Source organism: Pagrus major, chromosome 16, assembly GCF_040436345.1.
Source record: "Pagrus major chromosome 16, Pma_NU_1.0".
Lineage (NCBI taxonomy): Eukaryota > Metazoa > Chordata > Actinopteri > Spariformes > Sparidae > Pagrus > Pagrus major.
The window spans coordinates 8096146-8115820 of NC_133230.1; the positions used below are offsets into that span (position 1 = coordinate 8096146).

Here is a 19675-nt window from a genome sequence, read left to right on the forward strand (position 1 = left end):
GTTCGATTGCTTCATTGGTGCAGTTAGCACAGGCGAGACATTTAGCCTGACAGTATTGATTTATGTGTGTGGCTAAAAGTGTGTGTCTGTCTGTGTGTGTGTGTGCGCAGGATGACCTGATGGCTCTCAGGAGAGTGGTGAAGTCTTTCCTGGCTGTTTGCCAACAGTGCCTGTCCAACGTCAACACACCAGTCAAAGAACAGGTAAGAACACACACCTGATATGACCTGCTCAGTGTTAAACTGTGAACGCTATTGTCACAGATGTGTTTGGAGAGTGGATGACAAAAACAGTGCCACAGTGTGCGATGTGTTAGGACAGCTTGATTTCTAGTCCTGGAGATTTTAGAAAATTAAATTATGGCATCAAATTAACACTTCAGGACTGGGATTGTCCAAAAATGTGGGATGAGGGAAGCGTTAGAAATGTTTTTCTGTCATCTCAAGAAATCAGTCTTTAGTTCTGTTGTAAAATGAACAGCTTTTTTTAAATCATTCCTCCTCATTTGTGTCTCTTGTCCAGGCGTTCATGCTTCTCTGCGACCTGCTGATGATCTTCAGTCACCAGCTGGTTTCTGGCGGCAGGGAGGGCCTCCAGCCGCTGGTTTTTAACCCCGACAGCACTCTGCAGAACGAGCTGCTCAACTTCGTCCTGGACCATGTCTTCATCGACCAGGACGATGAGAGTCAGAGCATGGGTGAGGATGAGGGGAACACCTTTTAGGAGTTACATAAGAATGACGTAAGCTTAAAGATGGTTTGGAGAAAATCAACAAAACCCGTCTGTTTATTTGATATTTTCCTCTGCCTGCAGAGGGAGACGAGGAGGACGAGGCCAACAAGATCGAAGCTCTCCACAAAAGGAGAAATCTGCTCGCAGCTTTCTGCAAACTCATCATCTACGACATCGTTGACATGCCCGCTGCTGCCGACATCTTCAAACACTACATGAAGGTGGATGTTCATATATATTTGACATAAATATTGACACCTTCAACATAAAAATCAGGCACTATGAAACAAATCAAACAAAGCCGGCAAAGACAAAGAAGTCTGCAAATCATTTGGTCAAAATAAGATGATGACAAAACCGATAATGTGATTAAAAAATTGGTACTGAGACACCATTAAAACTCTATTCACTATTCAAAGAGATGATTGGTTGATCAATAGTCTGATTAGCCTGGTAGCAAAAATGCGGAGTAGATTGCAGAAGAGATTTTGCAGCAATTTTCTCTTGCAAGTTCTTTGATTTCTTATAATAATGCCATGATAAAGTATTCTCAAGTTTGTGGTTGTTAAATGTGAAAAGGAGGCTCTTTAGGATGCTCTAGGATGTAGTTTTATCTCTGTAGTCATTTTTAGTTTTCAGAGATGAGTCATAGAAGTGAACTGGCAGCAGTAAGTAAATACAATGATAACCAAATAAAGGAGGAAAGAACTGTCTCAAGAGTGAATAAATTGGAAACACAAGGAGCTTTAGAAGATTCGGGAAAAATAAATCTTTTAAATTTACAAAAAAAATAACCTAGGTTGTTTGGACGTCAAATTTTATTCACATAAGTTGCGCTAAACTGTGTCATCTTTCATGTTTTTAACTGTTTGGTTTTCTGCCCTTAGTATTATAACGATTATGGCGACATCATCAAGGAGACCCTGAGTAAAACCAGACAGACCGACAAGATTCTCTGTGCCAAGACCCTCATCCTCAGTCTGCAGCAGGTGAGATGCTGATGAAGACTGTGTGACAGGCTGCATACGCAGCTCCCCGGCCTGAAATATTGCATGCTTTGGTTTATGTGTGCTCAAACACCTTGTCAACATGTGTGTGTGTGTTGCAGCTGTTCAACGAGCTGCTGCAGGACCAGGGACCTAACCTGGACCGGACATCTTCTCACGTCAGTGGCATCAAGGAGTTGGCCCGCCGCTTCGCCCTCACCTTCGGTCTGGATCAGATCAAGACCAGAGAGGCTGTTGCCACGCTGCACAAGTAAGACCAGACTGGACTTACAGCTGTAATCAGGAAGTTAAGAACTGTTACAGACTATGTGGGTTTTTAAAGTTTGCAGACCACAGTGCTACATTTCAATGATGCTGATTTCAAACTGTAGATAAAAATGTGAATGTTGGCTGCAGGGTTTATATTCAGTCATGCACATAGAGAATTTTTTTCATGTATTCTCAATATAAACAATTTAATAATAACCCTTTTTGACGTGATTGTGAAATGCAGCTAAGTCTGACCAAGAAAAAGGCAAACTGATTATTATTTTAGACTGAAAACAACATAGGAAATAGGGCCATAATACACAGCCACTCTTCAGGATTTCAGACACTACTACACCACTACAGTCTCCACTCTTTGGTTGCAAATGTGGCTGTTTTTAATATATAGGCAGCTGTAGGTGAAATTCACCAAATCTGATTCTGTGCTGAGCAAAACTGAAACGAAATACTGGTGAAAATGGATGTTTAAATATTTTGAGACAAGCTGGAAAAAGTCAACCCAACATCCAATAAACTGAAGTCAAGAGTTTGAGTGTTGTGTTGTGTTGTGAGGATACTGGATTTCTAACTTGGATACAAAACTTTCTGTCTCTTCAGGGATGGGATAGAGTTTGCATTTAAGTACCAGAATCCTCGGGGACCAGAGTTTCCTCCCATCAACTTGGCCTTCCTGGAGGTTCTGAGTGAATTCTCCTCCAAACTAATCCGCCAGGACAAAAAGACAGTGTAAGTACTCCCTTCCATCTTCTCTCCTACTCTCAGTCAAAACATTTATCATCATAAATGATGTTAAAATGCTGCTCGTCTCTTCAGCCACTCGTACCTGGAGAAGTTCATGTCAGAGTCGATGTCGGAGCGTCGGGAGGACGTGTGGCTGCCGCTGATCTCCTACAGGAACAGCCTGCTGACGGGAGGAGACGAGGACCACATGTCTGTCACATCGGGCTCCAGCAGCAAGACTGGCTCAGTCCGCAGCAAGAAGGGACGACCGCCGCTACACAAGAAGCGCATAGAGGGTGAGGAGACGGGCGCACACACACACAGATCAGGGTCACTCGGTTTATGAATCTTCTAACTGAACTCTTTCTCTGTGTTCATTTCAGAGGAGAGTAGTGTGGAGGGCTCTTGGTTGTTGCGTAATGACACTCTTCAGACACCGGGGGCGCTGCAGACTCCTCAGCTCACCTCAACAGTCCTCAGAGAGAACAGACCAGCAGAACACATGCCAGACCCGGACTCAGAACCCGGATCAGAGAACGACTTCGTACACAAGTGAGTGTTGCACATCACGAAAATAAAAAATGGAACATAACAGACAGCACAGACTGGAGGAAGGTGACTCTGTTTGTCCTCAGTCCTCAGATGCAGATGTCGTGGCTCGGCCAGCAGAAGATGGACGAGGTGAACAGGAAGGACAGGACGGGCATGAACTACATCAAGTCACGCAGCAATCAGGGCGTCCGGCAGACTGTGTAAGTGTGTTAGGATTTAAAAGCAGCAGCACGAACTGATGACTTAATTATTCTTAACGAATTTACAGCTGATAAACAGGTAGATTTGCTGCTTCTTCTCTAATTGTGTGTCTCGTCGCGCCCTTAATTTCCCTTCAGGCGCGGGCTGATGGAGGATGACGCAGAGCCCATCTTCGAGGATGTGATGATGTCATCGCGGGGTCAGCTCGAGGACATGAACGAGGAGTTTGAAGACACTATGGTGATCGACCTGGTGAGTAAAGTCACAACTGTGAAACTCAACAGAAGAAATAAGGATAAAGAGTTATTCACCTAATTCAATGTTTATCTTTGTTAAATGTCTTCATTTTGGCTTTTGTCCTTCGCAGCCGCCATCGAGGAACAGACGTGAAAGAGCAGAATTAAGACCAGACTTCTTTGACTCTGCAGCGATGATTGAGGACGAGTCGGTAAGTAAAACTTTGACAGTTTGAGTCTTAGTTTGAACTCTGCCATTGCCATGGATTGCAAAGAGATGATCGATGTTATTCACTTCGGTGGTTGTAATGTTCAGTCTGATCAGTCTAACAGTCGATCTCCTCTCCACTGTTCCAGGGTTTCAGCATGCCCATGTTCTGATCTGGGAAAGAGGCAACGATCCTGAGATCAGGGTCCTCATCAGGAGTAAACACAAGGGGAGGGACGTCTTAACCCACATAACCTGCCAATCAAACTCTTAAGAAGAAGAAAAAAACATTGTTGAAGTACTTTTCTCTTTCTATAAGACATGATGGAAGGATGTTTGTCAAGTGGATCTACTGATGGATCCCACATCGGCTGGATCTCACCTGGAAGTGTGAAGCGCGGACCGGCTCTGTTCTTTCAGTTCAGACGGGCCGGAGGATTCGGAATCTCGTCCGGATTATTCAAGAGCTTCATCTTGCTCCTAATCTTCCTCCTCCTCCTCTTCCTTTCCAGCCTATCGGTTTAGCTCTTGTTAGCGGTAGCTCTGATGGCTGCCGGCCGACGAGCACTCTCAGTTTTTACGGTCCCCCTGTAACACAGATGTACAGTTGTTTGGTTCGGCTTCCGATCAGCGTGAAACTCTGTACAGCCCACCCCTCTTCCTTCTTTTGGTGTCGCACTTCGATCAGTCTGATTAAATCCAACATAGAGAGGTTCTCAATACTAAATGTTCTATATCTTTGCTCTTATTACCACCCACCGACCCCTCCCCTCTCTCTCTGTTCACCATCTGAGTCCTTGTATGTGGTGGTGCTTGTGTGTGTGTGTGCGTGTGTGTGTGTGTGCGTGTGTGTGTGTGTGTGCGTGCGTGCGTGCGTGTGTGTGTGTGTGTGTGTGTGTAAAAGTGTTGGTGGTGATGGTGGTTGAGTAGTCGCACATGCACACTGAGGTCAACAGCTATAGGAGGAAGTGATGTAACTGTCTTGTGCGTGATGTCCAAGCAAAGCGAGTGTTGAAGCCACACACCCGCCCCCCCCCCCAAACAGACCCCGGACAGGCGCTCCACTCTCTCAGATCTCTGACATGTTCTGCACACACCCTCGAGTAAAAACGGCTTTTTGAAGTTAAAACGTTTAAAAAAAAAGACAATAAACATATTTTGAATTCTGTAGCTTTAGTACTAAAGTTTTAAATCGAGTGTGTTTTTGTTTTTGTCCGATGTTTGTACAGCTTTTTCTTGAATATGTATCTTGTTTGTTGCCAAATTGTGGCCTACATACTTAAAGTATATTCCAGCCCCTTCCCCTACACTTGTAACTCATATCTAACGGTTACCAAGCTCAGATTGTTGCTGTGGGTTAGCAGCTTTTTCAGCGCTGTATGGTCTGATTGTAATCGTTTCACGGTTCAGTATTACAGCAGATTATCTGTTCGGTTTGTTCGTTTTACAGGTCAGATCAAGTTAAGTTTTTTTAACACTTGCCTACAGTTTTAACTGATACAAGAAGATGTGTTGTTCATATCCAGTGCAGTGATGGATCTCTACGTCTGACAGATTTGTTTGAATGTGTTCTGAATGTTTCCAGCCATATCGTCGTTCGCCCAACGTTTGTTTATCAATCACTTTTCCCTCGGCTGGCTTGGCAGTCCTGTAAATATCAGAGACAATTGGATCTTTTCTGCAGTGCAGTTGACATCAGTTGCCCTTAAAATGCTCTAAAAGCCTGTTTTGTTTTTGTTTTTTTTCTGTGAACCTAAATTCTTTTTAATAAAATAAAATCTGTAATCGATTTATGGACCAGTGTTTGTGTGTGTGTCTTTGTTTCACAACAGCCATTGTTGTTCAAAACAGCTGTGTTTTTGCACGGCTTCGCCAAGGTTTTCATAGTTGAGCAGAGCTGGACGGCTCATTTACGACCTGAGAAACAACCACAGTCTGGAGCCAAGCTTCACTTCACACTCACGCTGGAGTTTACAAGGCTTTCACATGATCCTTCTCGGCCGTCATGGCAATAAAGATTTTAAAACCTTCCATTATTTTTATGAGCTCTTCCTCTTCTCATCCATATTGACTCGAATGACGATTTTGACTGTTGAAAAGATGGAAAGTTCCACATCAATCCAACTTTCATCTGCTGGTGAGGACCATGAAAAGGTCAAAGGCTCCAAAACAGAAAAAGTAAACCTTGACTGACTTTTGTCAGATGTTTACAGTGGACACTTTTTACAATCATAAAAAAACCTGTAGTTTCAGGAAGAAATAATAACAGTAACCAAATTGCATTACACGTACCCTGAGCCTGAGCTTTTCATGGCTTCCTCCATTTTATCTCCTATTTAAGTATATCTTCACAAACTTTCAAGGATGCATGGGAACTCTGATTCTCACCAAAGAGTGAGATGATAGGATTGATATGACTCAGACTATGTCCTCTTTGTGTTTCTCAGTTTCCAGTCTTTGTACTAAGCTACCTGGCTGCTACCTGTAGCTTTCCCCCTTTAAATCATCTCCCTCACATCAACACAGCATTTTTTCCAAAACTGCTCAACCTGACTTCTACAGCTTGAGCTTCACCAGAAAACTTGGTTGTACCTTCAGTCACACACACACAGTATAAAGCAGCCACTTTAAACCATCTGATTTTATTCTGAAAACCAATACTACAAGGGAATTACATCATATATATTTGTCACATCTTTTAAAACACAACTGGCTACAGGTAGAAACTATTGCATCAGTAAAAGTCAAGAAAACACACATGGTATTGAGTCCATGATTTATTTTACAAATGGCAGAGCAGAGGCTGCCAGAGAGAGAAAAGGCACAGTTCCAGGCTGTAAGTTTGACTTTTTCTTGACCTTAACGGTGGACATTAAACACAGGGAGTGCATCTGAAAGAGCAAACTACTATACACACCACAAACCCTTAGGACTAAATACAGTACAGTAACAACTCTGGAAACACTTTACAAGGCAACAGACTGCAGTATGATTGCATTTTTCACTAAAATCATATTGACAGTTGTCTGTGCTTTTCCAGTTGCATTTATGGGTGTCACAATTCTCCAAATTCATGATTTTATTTTATTTTTTTTTTCAGCACTGACAGCTATTCAATTGTTAGACTCTTGAGTCTTGACAACTGTCATTTTAAAATATTGTTCTTTTGGAATGTACCACACTAAGGTCATATGGTCAAATTTAAATTAGTGATTTAAAATTTAATGACAATGTTTCACCAGTCAATTCCTAGAAGGGTGCTTACATATCCGACACATTTTGCAGCTTGCGTGTGTAGCAACACATGCTTTGCAAATGTTTTTCTTCAGACGTGTAGGCAAAAATAGACGGGAACAAAATTGTGGGAGTATCGCCAATCCTATTTTTGATTTCAATAATTGGAACCGATTGCTCATTTTGATCCATTTTCAATTGAGAATTCAATTTGTGACACCCCTAGTTGCATTTTATAGTGTTTCAGGAATGAGTTAGCATTCTTGTGGTCAATCCGTTTGCACGTTTTGTTCTATGACATGAAATCGGAGACTCATCTTCTCACTTGCAAACTGTTTTAACTCCAACTTTTTAACTTGATATTTCCATTCATAGTTGATGTCATGCGACCGTGGTGTAGTTCATTTATAGCCTAACGTTAGCTTCAAAAATCATAAAAGCGGTGTTCATCTGTGAAGATTTTCTTGCTGAACAAAACATGTAAGTCTCATGAAATGTGTTTGTCACGAAGCTTATTTTCTGCTAGAACTTTCGGGTTGGCCTACAAACATACGTCATCCCTGACAGCACTACATTAGCTATATGTAATCTGCCCTTTCAGACACAATCTTGTTCTCAAAATGTCAAATCATACCAACAATAGTGACCAATATGGCCACTACTGACATGACGATTGGCTTAAATGTGTGTGACCACTGTAGTATACTGTTCAGGTACTGTAAAGTGGATTTTCCTATCAATATATTGCATATCATTGGTAAAGATACACGTTCTGATTTTGTTTACAGGCCAACAACATTTCCTGCAAATCTTTTTACAGCCCGAGGTTGATGTTTTAACAGTTCATAGTTCAAGGAAGGAAAATTTGGGGCCATTATGTAGCACTCACAAAATCAGGGGGTGTATCTCTATGTCCTGCTTTCAATGGAGTGGTAAATGACAGTTATGACAACAAACATCTGCTTTGCAGGTAAGTCATTGTCACAGGGTACCACCGCACTTCATTTGAATGTGAAGCCTTTAAATAGTGTTAATGTGGACAGTTTGGGTTTTTCACAGAGGAATGTTGGCGTGTTTCTTCCAGGGGTTGACCTGCTTCTTGCTGGCCAGCACCTCCAGATCTCTGCAAATCTTCTTGCGAGTTGTCGACGGCTCGATGATGTCATCCACGAAACCTTAAACAAACATTTGGCCGGTTAGAGATGAATGCATAATGGGTTATATTATTGTATCCGGTTTGAACGGACGCAAAGACGAGCGTGCAGAGAGAGCTGTAAAGGTGTGAGATTGTTCACCTCTGACGGCAGCTGGGAAGGGGTTGGCGAATTTCTCCACGTATTCCGCCTCTGCCTCCGCCTGGTTCTCCTTTCCTCTGAAGATGATCTGCACAGCACCCTGAGAAAGAAACGGATGATAGACACTGTCAAATCAAAAGGAATGAAAGAGGGAGAGAAAGAAAGAATGACAAACAGGAAATTGTGTGTGTCTGTACCTTGGCACCCATGACAGCAACCTCAGCTGAGGGCCAGGCGTAGTTCACATCTCCTCTCAAGTGTTTGGAGCTCATCACGTCATAGGCTCCTCCGTAAGCCTGGGACACACACGTGATTTTTTTATCTATTCATCACTTCATCACAAATAAGTCAAGCCTTAATCCTACATTATTTTCCCTTCTGAGGACTTTCTATATCTTTTTGTTCACACACACCTTTCTGGTGATGATGGTTATTTTCGGGACAGTGGCCTCTGCAAATGCATACAGCAGTTTGGCTCCGTGTCTGATGATGCCTCCGTACTCCTGAGCGGTACCTGGTGACGACAATCACAGCAGTTATAATGAGTGCGAGTGTGCACAAATGTAAAAGTAGGTGTGTTTCAGTGCAAGGAAAATGTCTTCTTATCCAATATCCAAACTTGTAACTGTGTTATGTATTTATTATTACTACGGGCTTTCTTATTTCTTTTTTTCTCTGACAGAATGAGAATCATCGTTCAATACCCTAACCTAGTTCTGTATGGCCAATAGCAGGATTAATCCATGGATGTAAATAGAAGAGTTTATTTGCATAATTTAAGAATACCTGGCAGGAAGCCGGGCACATCCACAAAGGTAATGATGGGAATATTGAACGCATCACAGAAGCGTACAAAGCGGGCGCCCTTCACTGAAGAGTTGATGTCCAAGCAACCTGATAACGAGACAGAAATTAAGAACTGAACAGCAAAACTAAAACACATCACAGTAGATTATTAATCAAATAATAATCCCTTTGTTGGAAAATGCAAAGAAAGAAGCAAAATAAGCTTATTCAGATAACACTGATAATGTGTCCCTTATGACTGCCCCTCAGTTATTTTACTTACCAGAAGCCACTTTGGGCTGGTTACCCACAATGCCTACAGTGCGGCCGTTCATGCGGGCGAACCCCACCACAATGTTTTTGGCGTAGTTGGGCATGATCTCAAAGAAGTCCCTCTCATCCACTATCTGAACAGATGCATGAAGAAAGGCAACTTTTACTACTTGCAGAAATTAAATGAGATGTGGTTACACATGTTAGATTGTGAGTGTGTTTGTGCACATACTGTGTGAATGATGTCCAACATGTCATAGGCTTTAGTCGTCTCAAACGGGACGATGGTGTCCAGTGAAGTTACCAGACGATCGCTGAAAAGGGAACCAGATATAAGACATTGAGTTGAAATAAAGTGATTAAGTGATTGGTCATTTGGTAAAGTGGGGGGTCAAGGTGATTGGCTACCTGGGGTCGTGGCACTCCCTGATGGGGGCAGGATCTTGATTGCTGAGTGGCAGGAAGTTGAAGAACTCTCGCATGTTGAGCAAGGCATCAACATCATTCTCAAAAGCATGGTGGGCCACTCCTGAGAACAAAACATGAGACACAGTTGGGACCCGAAAAACAATATATTTCAACTTAACCATCTTTGAATTGGAAAACCAATCTCAGATGAGTAATTGTGTAGTTTAAATGTTGATGAGACAAGTGTTCATGGATCAAAGGTATTTGGCCACTGGAACGTGACTGTGACACTGGTAAAGGAAAAGTGCTGGCACGGGAAAAACAAAACATTTGGCTACTCTAGCTGAATGTTTTGAGATTGATTTTGAAAGTGAAAATAATTAATAAAACTCCTCAAAAAATGAAAACAAGAAAATCAGGAGTAATGGAAAGCTTTTACAAATAAACTAACCAGACACAGTGGTGTGAGTTTTGGCTCCACCGAGCTCCTCTTGAGTCACGTCTTCATTGGTGACAGACTTCACAACGTCAGGTCCTGTGATGAACAGGTATGATGTGTCCTATCGAACACAAACACATGCACAGTTTTCCGGCTGGGGTGAGAAAGAAAAACAATCTGAAGCTGCTCATACACAGCCTGGTACTGTTGTGCCTTTATCCTGCAGTGTTCTGTACATATATATATAATAAAAAGGTACAAAGGCGGAATGGGGCATCATTGTTCCACCTCTGAGCCAGCAGCAGATATAGCAACAAAGTCAAATCCACGTTTTGATGATGATATTATTACTAATTTTAATAAAAACCTGGATTGGTATTTTAGCTGTTTTGAAGTCCCATACCTTGACCATGAAGGTGAAATCTGTCAGGGCGGGGGAGTAGACAGCTCCTCCTGCACAGGGACCCATGATGAGGGAGATCTGAGGGACGACTCCAGAAGCCAACACATTCCTCTGGAAAAGGAGAAAGTTTTGTTTTGACTTTTTCATTCATAATGTCCAAAAATGATTTACCTCCAGTCATATAAATGTTAAAAAATATTAACGTTAGGAATATGGTAAACGCACAAACATGTACATCTATGTGAGGTGCCTATAGAAGCAGCCACTCTGCCCATACCAGGAATATATCTGCATATCCAGCCAGAGACTCCACTCCCTCCTGGATCCGAGCTCCTCCGGAGTCGTTCAGCCCGATGACCGGGGCTCCAACGGTCATGGCCTGGTCCATAATCTGAACACAGAACGTTTAGATGTTGTACATTCAAATAAGGTCAAAACATGAAGAACCACCGACAAAATACAACAAAGAAAATACATGTTTAAGACATCTCAGTATCTCAGCTTGGTTTACCTTGCATATCTTCTGTGCATGAGCTCCAGACAGACTGCCACCAAACACTGTGAAGTCCTGAGAGAAACAAAAAGTGCAAGATAGAAAGAGCATAATACAGATGAAACCAAGCTGCCGTGTATTGCCACAATGTAGGATTCTTACAGTAGCAAGTACACACTGTACCTGACTGAATACATAAACCAGCCTGCCATTGATCCTGCCTCGACCTGTCACGACGCTGTCACCGGGGAACTATGGCAAAGAGAGACAAAGATATGATAATAAATATTTAAAACCCCCGAGAAAGAAACAGTTTCTTATTTCCAGTGGATGAAGGATGATGTTGCAGAGTTGTAGCCTGTGTGCAAATTGTTACCTTGTTCCTATCCTGCTCCATGCCGAAGTCAGAGCAGCGATGCTCCAGGAACATGTCGGACTCCACAAAGGACTCGGGGTCCAACAGAAGCTCCACTCGCTCCCTGGCTGTCAGCTTACCCTGCAAAACAAAGTGTGTAGAAGTTACTTCCCTTACTTACTTACTTACTACACAATGATAAATACTATGACAAATGTGTCAACAAATCAGAAATAGAGCCCAACCAATATTGCATGTTTGGGGCCGATGCCGATACTGATATTCGATTTATCAGCCGGTTTGGGAAGCTGACTACCCCACAACAACACCTTGTCTTGAAGCAGTTTCTTATTCTGTATGAATGCCGAGATCTCTACTCTGACGCTGCAAATACAAATATTTGATATACAGATATTTATCAGCCAGTGTACACACAATTTTTGCAGTGATCGCTTAAATGTGGTTATCAAACACTGTGACAAAGATGTGCAATGAAGGCAGGATGTTAAAGGATAAGTTCACCCAAAGTTAATATTCGGCCATTATGTACTCCCCTCTATGCCGATGAGAAGTCTGGGAAAGTTTCTTAGTCCACAAAACATTTCTGGAGCTTCACAGCGACACAGTGTTGCTGCATTCTCCTAAACAACTGAAGTAGATGGGGACTTGTTTCAAAACGTATAAAAACAACAGAATCGGTCCATACAGCTCGTCAAGCATAATCCAAGTCTCCACAAGCTCTGAAATCCCAAACTGATTTGAAAAGACATTATCTACACCCTTGAGGTGTGATTGAGCTTGTGCACCCACTTCAGACGGGGCTTTTTGCTTATCAGCTACAGTGAAGGTTTTGGCTCAACCAAGGGTGTAAATTATGTTTTTACAAATCCATTTAGGCTCTCGGGGGTTCAAGAGACTTGGATTAAGCTGGAAGAGCTGTATGGAGCCATTTCATGGTTATTTTTCCAATTGTTTTTTACGTTTTAAAACAAGTCCCCATCTACTTCAGTTGTTTCAACAAACACTGCGTTGCTGTGAAGCTCCAGAAATGTTGACTATGGACTTTGTGGATACTGACAGGACTTTTGGGTGAGTTAATAGTTCATTTTCAACCTGCAAACTACAACTTCTGCCTGAAGTAGCAGAGGATTTGTACCCTGCTCAAGGGCACTGGAAATCAAGATGGATGTTTACCCACATGGGACACTGCTGAAAGTCCAACTGTTAAAATTTAGCTAGGCTAGAAAGTTGTTTTTTTTAAAAAGGTCACTTAAGAGTGTCCAGCAGCAGCAGACATTGACTTGACTCGAGCCCTTGAGCAAGGCAGTTCACACCCCTACTACTCCAGTAGTCAGTGGAAGCTATAAGTCAGGAATAAATGCACACATGCTAGCCTAAGTGCAGCTTACATTTAAATTAAAACAGCCAATGTTAGCTGACTTTACCCTTTTGTGCTGAGCATCTATTCTCTTCTGACCTCCTCCGACTAGCGCCGCCTTTCGTTTCTTGTCAATCCGCTCCTTAACGGACAGGTGGCCGACAGAGTACCGGCGGCAGTCCGGCAGCAGGCTCTTCTGCAGCACCGCAGCGGCGACCGCGCCATGTTTCACCGGCGCTAAACTCCTGAAAGATACCCTCAACCCATTTATCAGTCCGCAGCTGCTCCGAGCCACACTGAAGGCCGCCATCGTTGTCCTGCGTGTTCTCGACTGACAGCGGGCGGAAATGAAACGCGGAGATTTGAGCCAATAGCGAGCGGGGGGCGAGCTCTCACGGCCAATAAGAAAGAAGGAATTTGTAGCAAAGCCGGGTGGGCGGGACCTTGAAAGGTATCAAGTTTCCCTTTGGTACATCGCGGCCTGTCATCTCAAAGTCAGGTGTTGCTGCTTTTTCGCCCTGAGCTTAGCCTGTCAGGTAGACCGTCCTCACAGCTTGGGGTCTCTCCTGCTGCGTGGCTTTTGTCAACCTCAAACATTGCTCTAAACTTGTGTCATAGCATGCCAATTTCATCGGTAGAGCTTGTTGGAGACTCAAGGGCAAGGACTGCCTGACTAGTACAACACAGGGGAAAAAACCCACTTTCAAAATACTATATTTTTTAATGACAATTAAATATTTTAATATTTTTTACTCATGGCTGCATTCATGAATGTAGTGTGGTGCGTATTTGTTGTTTTTGAGTGTTATTTTGTAGTATTTTGATAATAAAACATTTATGCACTGTTGTGTACAGTTCGTACACTACGGTAACCAGGGTAACTAGGGGAAGTCTCGCGTGATGATCATGCCTGTCGAGAGGGGTTGATGCGAGGAAAACTGGAAAATCAAATGATTGATGCATTTGTAAAACGGATAGTTAGCTATGTTCCGGTCGCTGCTCGCCAACCATTGTTGTAAAACGTATCCAAATCGCAGGATTACAATTTACAGCTTGCATTTCCCTCCTTCGCTTGAGGTATAAGGCGGCCCGAGGGGGTTAGTGATACCGTTGAATTTTCGCTAGCTAACTTTGCTAGCCATGCTAGTGCTAGCTGGTTAGCTTTGTTTACATCAAGTGCGCGCCTGGGATCTGGTGGCTAATTGCTAACCAAACGAACTTGTGATCTTAGGAGAAGCTCTTCGCTCAGTTAGACACCGACAAGGAGACACTGCTGGATAGTAAACGGGCTCAATGGCCAACTTCGACCATCTCTCGTGTAAAACGTTTGGTTGATGTCGTGAGCTAACGCTAGCTGCATAATGCTAACCTTTTGATCATGGGTCGTGTGATCATTTGATTCACTCTTGGCCCCTATACATCGCTAGGGATAATGTGAGTAATTAAAACCCATGGTGTAGTTGGTCCGAATCCAGAGAAACCTAAAATTGATCTGAAGGATCTCGGTGGTGAATTGGAGAGGCTACCAACCGGTGATGCTAACTTTAGCTAGCCGCCTGCCGAGCTAACGTTGTGCGCGTTTAGTGATAACCGCTTCAGCATGTTCGTTGTCTATTATTGTGTCTATTACTAATTCATATGCCTGCATTGACACACTGGAGTGGCTGATTGTTGCTGCACCAGGTCAGTTCATATTTCCTCCATCCACCCTGAGACTTGGCAATCTCTAGCACCGTCGCAGCGGCTGGATTTTTTTTCCCGGGCCGTGTTTCCCTGAGTCTGCGGAGTACACCGCTATGAACCCCGTTAATGCAACAGCTCTGTACGTGTCCGCCAGCCGGGCCGTGCTGCAGTGTGACCCGAGGCAGCCTCACACCTTCTCAGACATGTACACGCTACTGCCCTTCTTCCGACAGTCCCTCGCATGCCTTGTCTGTGGTAAGCAACCTGATTTATTAGTTTATAATAGCAATGCATAAGCAATCGCTCCGACGATGCTTTATATCACCACATTGCAAGATTATCAGTGCTTTCGTACCGCAAATCAGTTTCACTTCACTCAAATGAATGGGTGTTTCATAACCTTCCTATTCATATGGACTGAAGTGTCCGTGGGTGTGCAGCAAGTGACACGATTTGATGTGCTCACCACCACCACCACAGTGTCCTCTGCAACTGAGGCTGAGCCCCAGTCATCTGTCCTCCTGTCAAGACAGATGACTCCTTTGTTGTTGTGTCTGCTGCAGAGCCATGTGTTTCCTATTCATGCTTTATTTACTCAGCTCTGCTTAGCTTGTGGAATATCAACAGCGGCACAGCTTACATTTAGACATGAGCCATGTTGACAGGATGATCTATGACAATATCTCTGACATCTGTTGTTTGTGTAATGGTGATTTTGGCTTGATTATTTGTGCTTTCATGCAACATTCAACCAAAACTACGGGTTTGGGGGATGTGATCAGTGAAAATCAGTAATGTGAACATATGATTACATGCCTTTTTTGTTTATTTGACTTAACTGAGGACGTTTTCGTTCAGAAATTAAGTCCAAAATCACCAACATTGATTCACTGATTATGATATGTCATTAATATTCCAGTCCTGCTTTAAATGCATCAGTTGGTACTGAAACAATTAGTGGATAAATTGATTAGTTTACTGACAGAAACTATCTTTGATATTGATTAGGTCGTTTCTCAAGGAAAAACCCCTAATAAAACCAAGCTGTTGATTGAGAAAATAACTGGCTCATCAGGTCTGATGGTTTTTGAAACTGTTTCCAGAGGCATGATGATGAATGTAAATGACCTTAAAGTGTAATTAAGCAAAGTGGATAAACATATGGATTAACAGCTCCCTCCTGTTTTCGTCTCAGGTAAACTCCTCCAGGACCCTATTTCCCCAACACATCTAGAGTGTCAGCATTACGTCTGCTTGGGCTGTAAAGGCCAGAAGATGCAGATCAGGCCGTCGTGCAGCCGCTGTAAGGACTATTCCTGCTTCCAGGAGAACAAACAGCTCTCTTTGCTAGTGCAATGCTACAGGAAGCTCTGCCTCTATGTAACTAATTCACCGTTGCTGCAGTCAATCAGCAGCCATGTAGGAGGCTCTCCAGAGATTATGGACTTGCTAGAGGAGGTGCTGATGTCTCATGAAGAGGAGATAGAGGCAGAGGACCAAAGCCTAGTGCTAGAAGATGTGAATCCCTCTGCCCCAGAGTCACGTACCCCCACAGAGGCACCACCTGCTCCTGCAGAGCTCTCAGCTGTCCCACAGAGCTCCTCCTCTAACCCTCCCTGTTCCAATGGACCGCAGGAATGCAACGGAGAAGTGCTGGAGGACCTGGATCCCTCGTCTCCTGAGCTGGAAGTATGTGAGTTGGTAGAGGAGCAGCCACAGGCAGGCCTGTCTGTGTCCAATACTGGTTGTGGTGGTCTTGAACTGAGTCTGACCACTGGACCTTTAGCCCCAACTCCAGGCACTGTGTGCTCACTCAGGGATGGGGAATCTAGCAGCAGGGAGCTGGAGGAGGGGGAGGTGTTGCTTCTCAGTGTGGAGGAGGTGTTACAGACTTTAGATCCCCTTCAGCCCGGTCGAGATTCTCCTCATATACAGCCAGAAAGAACTCACACACACATAACAGACAGAGCACATGCTCAGATGTACATACAGCTGGACGCAGCTCACAACTACACACAGAATCGAACAGACAGGACTAACACGGTTGTAGGCCATGGTGCCCACATAAACACATCTTCCTTCGATCCTCCTCCAACCTCAAAGCCCCCGCCAGTCCGCCTTAAACGTAAACGATCTCGTTCAGAGAGCGATAGGGAAAAGGTAAAACCCCTCCCTATCGCCTCCATCCTGCAGGGCTCCTCCACCCAACTACACACTCCAAACCCCTCTCAGACACTGCACACACAACCACCTCCACCCTCCTTAACTGTACCAGCACACACATACTCGTCCCTTCCAAACGGGGCGCCTCCCAAGCCCAATCGCCCTGCACCGAACCACAACAAAGGTGCCAGGAAGCACGTCGATCCGGGCCCTAAGAAGCCCCATGCGAAGGCCCGCAGCGGTGGAGGCTCCAAGACCAAGGACGGAAGCAAAGACCAGCGGTTGATGTCGGGCTGCCTTGTGCCCCCAGCGCCTGTCCGGCCTCCTTATAAGAAGCCGGTGGAGAAGAAGGGCTGCAAGTGTGGCAGGGCCACCCAAAATCCATCTGTGCTGACCTGCAGGGGGCAGCGCTGTCCCTGCTACTCAAACCGCAAGGTTAGACTTTGACCACAGCATGTATGGAATATTTGGTAGTCAGATTGTCATTGATTTAACTGACCACAAGCTGAATTTTGTGTCTTATTTCCTGCTTTATATAATTACACTATTACGCTGTCCTTACACAATCCTGACTACATTCTACAAATAACACGTAACGTTAATTGGGGTGTTGGAGCAGAAATAACTTTGCAGCATTCATGTGACATTGGTGACGCGAATGATAATGATCCTTGTCTATTTTTTTGTCATGTTTCTCAGGCATGCTTGGATTGTATCTGTCGAGGTTGCCAGAACTCCTACATGGCCAACGGTGAGAAGAAGCTAGAGGCCTTCGCCGTGCCAGAGAAAGCCTTGGAGCAGACGCGGCTCACGCTCGGCATCAACCTCACCAGCATCACGGCAGCCGCGGCGCTCCGCAACCCGGCGACCACCAGCATCCGCGCGAACACCCTCCTCAACGTCGCCACAGCAACGGGGACCCCCGTGACCACGGCCTTCCTGTCCCCCAGCCCCCCGCAAGATCCCAACTACGAGGACAGCCTGGAGCTGCTGATTGGATGAGAGGCTGGGACTCCAAAAAAAAACAATAAACAGACAGCTCGGTGCTGATTGAATGTGATGGCTGATCATTGTGTCTGTCAGACAACCTGTGCCTCCCCCTCCTCCAGAGGGGAGGCAATCTAAGGCAGCTATGGGTCTGTCCTGTCCTGTAACCTGCTCTTCTTCTGTGTTGGAAAATGCTGAGTAGTAAGACTAGCATGGGTGTGCCAAAGCCTCCTGTATTGTGCCTGTGTGCCGGTGTGTTCTGTTGCCTGCCTGTAGTTAAACACTTATACTCGGTTCCAAGGCTGTTCTGTACTTCAGAGGTGCTTTTTGTTAATAGACCACAGACATACTGTAAGAGGCAATAGGAACCCATCCCAGGTTTTTGTGTTCGTTAATGTGTGCGCACAATTATAGATTTGTGCATACGTGTGATTTTTGGAGCATCATAGTAACAAAAAACGGCATCACTATATCTCAGTCACCTGTCACAGCATTTTCCATGTATGAGTATTACTCCATGTATGTTTAAGAAATGCATAATTGGTATTAGGACGGCCCTTACTAACCCTTAACCCTGTATGTGTTCACACCTTAATTGTGAAGTATGACTAATCTATGGAGAAGTTCTGTCTCACACAAGACTGTATGCCTTTTCTACGTCGTTAACTCTCTCAATCCAAGTACTGTCGACTGATAACGAATTTGTCTTAATGAACTTGACTGATGCAGGCATTTGTACTGTACAGGCAGCGAGATAATGTCAAAGCACTTGGCTGGCTCCACGGTTTCTGTGTGTGCAAGAGTGTGTGAGTGTGAGCGTGTGTGCGTGCGCCTGCTGAGATTTACTGTAATGTCAGCGGGGAGGCGGATGGTGGGTTGTAAGCACTTAGACTGATTGATTGGCCAAATTACAAGTAAAACCATTCTTGGTTACCATAGCAATAGGAGCACCAACAAGGAGCCTCCCAGCTCTCGTGCGCACATGCAGTTGTTTACAGTATTGCCATTTATTTAGGCTATAACTGACTGTCTTCTAAAATACTACACCGTTTATGTTCTGAGTGTGGGATTGTACATGACCGTGTGCGTGTTTAGGTAAACTGAAGCCATAGGTTGTCATTAACAAGACAAAAATATCCTCTGTGTGTGCATTTCTTCCCCTGTCGTAGTGTCCCGACTGATTAGGAGACCAACTCAGAGACTATTTTTGATACCAAGCGTTCGAGATTTGGTACCACTTGTCTTTTCGTTTTGTGTTTTGGTTAAAGCACCTTGAAGCCCTCCTATAACTCAAGAGGCCGTGTATATGTCTGTGTTCACGTTTACCGTCTCAGCTGTAACTACAACATGTTTGTCAGTCCAGTCATGGTGACCAAAAAGAGACTGAAGGACAGAGAGAGGACTCGGCAGACCAAACAAACACCTTGGTTCTCCACTCATAAGACCAGAAAGTAGCAGGTGGATTACAGTAAGATCAGCATATATGATCTATCTTCCTGCGCGCGTGTGTATGTTTCAAAATGTATTTCTGTTGGGCATTACTTGAACCCTGATTAGTTTTTGGTATTGTTTTTTTTTTTGTATGTATAAACTCTTGTTTGAGGAGTGACTCTTATTATTGCTGAAACATTCACTGCCATAATATGGAAACATGTAATACAACATGAATTAAATGATAGTTTTTTACTTTTTCAGTTGTGTGTCTTTTTGTGTAGAGGGGACATTTGTCTTGAGTTTGCTTTGAAACTTGGTCGGTGCACACAATGGCTCAACATGTTATCAACCATAACACAGCAGTGGAGGGAGGTATGTGGTTGAGGGTAATAGGCTTTTTTTCTTTTTTAGAGTTTAGAGC

General features: G+C 44.0%; 3 protein-coding genes across 4 annotated transcripts in view; 2 read left to right on the plus strand and 1 right to left on the minus strand.

The window, feature by feature from the left end:
• stag1a (STAG1 cohesin complex component a) overlaps positions 1-5720 on the plus strand; it is a 42750-nt gene extending 37030 nt beyond the window's left edge. Inside the window, exons 21-32 of the mRNA XM_073483795.1 lie at positions 111-203; positions 523-697; positions 814-953; positions 1620-1721; positions 1841-1989; positions 2604-2732; positions 2820-3022; positions 3110-3278; positions 3362-3478; positions 3617-3731; positions 3847-3927; positions 4073-5720. Of these exons, the coding sequence (XP_073339896.1) occupies positions 111-203; positions 523-697; positions 814-953; positions 1620-1721; positions 1841-1989; positions 2604-2732; positions 2820-3022; positions 3110-3278; positions 3362-3478; positions 3617-3731; positions 3847-3927; positions 4073-4096 (1497 nt within the window). The 3' untranslated portion in view covers positions 4097-5720. The remainder of the gene's footprint in view (positions 1-110; positions 204-522; positions 698-813; positions 954-1619; positions 1722-1840; positions 1990-2603; positions 2733-2819; positions 3023-3109; positions 3279-3361; positions 3479-3616; positions 3732-3846; positions 3928-4072) is intronic.
• Positions 5721-6687: 967 nt separating this feature from the next.
• Positions 6688-13316, minus strand: pccb (propionyl-CoA carboxylase subunit beta). 2 transcript variants are annotated; one of them, XM_073483907.1, is made up of 15 exons: positions 13055-13316; positions 11631-11750; positions 11438-11506; positions 11273-11329; positions 11039-11152; positions 10762-10872; positions 10371-10479; positions 9920-10040; positions 9744-9825; positions 9522-9645; positions 9239-9346; positions 8866-8966; positions 8650-8748; positions 8453-8552; positions 6688-8332 (listed from the first exon to the last, which is right to left on the minus strand). In XM_073483907.1, exons 1-15 carry the CDS (start codon positions 13295-13297, stop codon positions 8211-8213), a joined length of 1680 nt encoding a protein of 559 aa, XP_073340008.1. In that variant the 5' UTR covers positions 13298-13316; the 3' UTR covers positions 6688-8210. The 2 variants fall into 2 exon arrangements, with proteins under 2 accessions (XP_073340008.1, XP_073340007.1); XM_073483906.1 differs by having other exon boundaries at positions 8111-8332; positions 11273-11506; positions 13055-13302.
• Positions 13317-13926: 610 nt separating this feature from the next.
• Positions 13927-19514, plus strand: msl2a (MSL complex subunit 2a). Its single transcript, XM_073484441.1, has 3 exons — positions 13927-14925; positions 15866-17268; positions 17533-19514. The coding sequence occupies exons 1-3, from the start codon at positions 14784-14786 to the stop codon at positions 17833-17835; spliced, it is 1848 nt and encodes a 615-aa protein (XP_073340542.1). The 5' UTR covers positions 13927-14783; the 3' UTR covers positions 17836-19514.
• Positions 19515-19675: the final 161 nt, after the last annotated feature.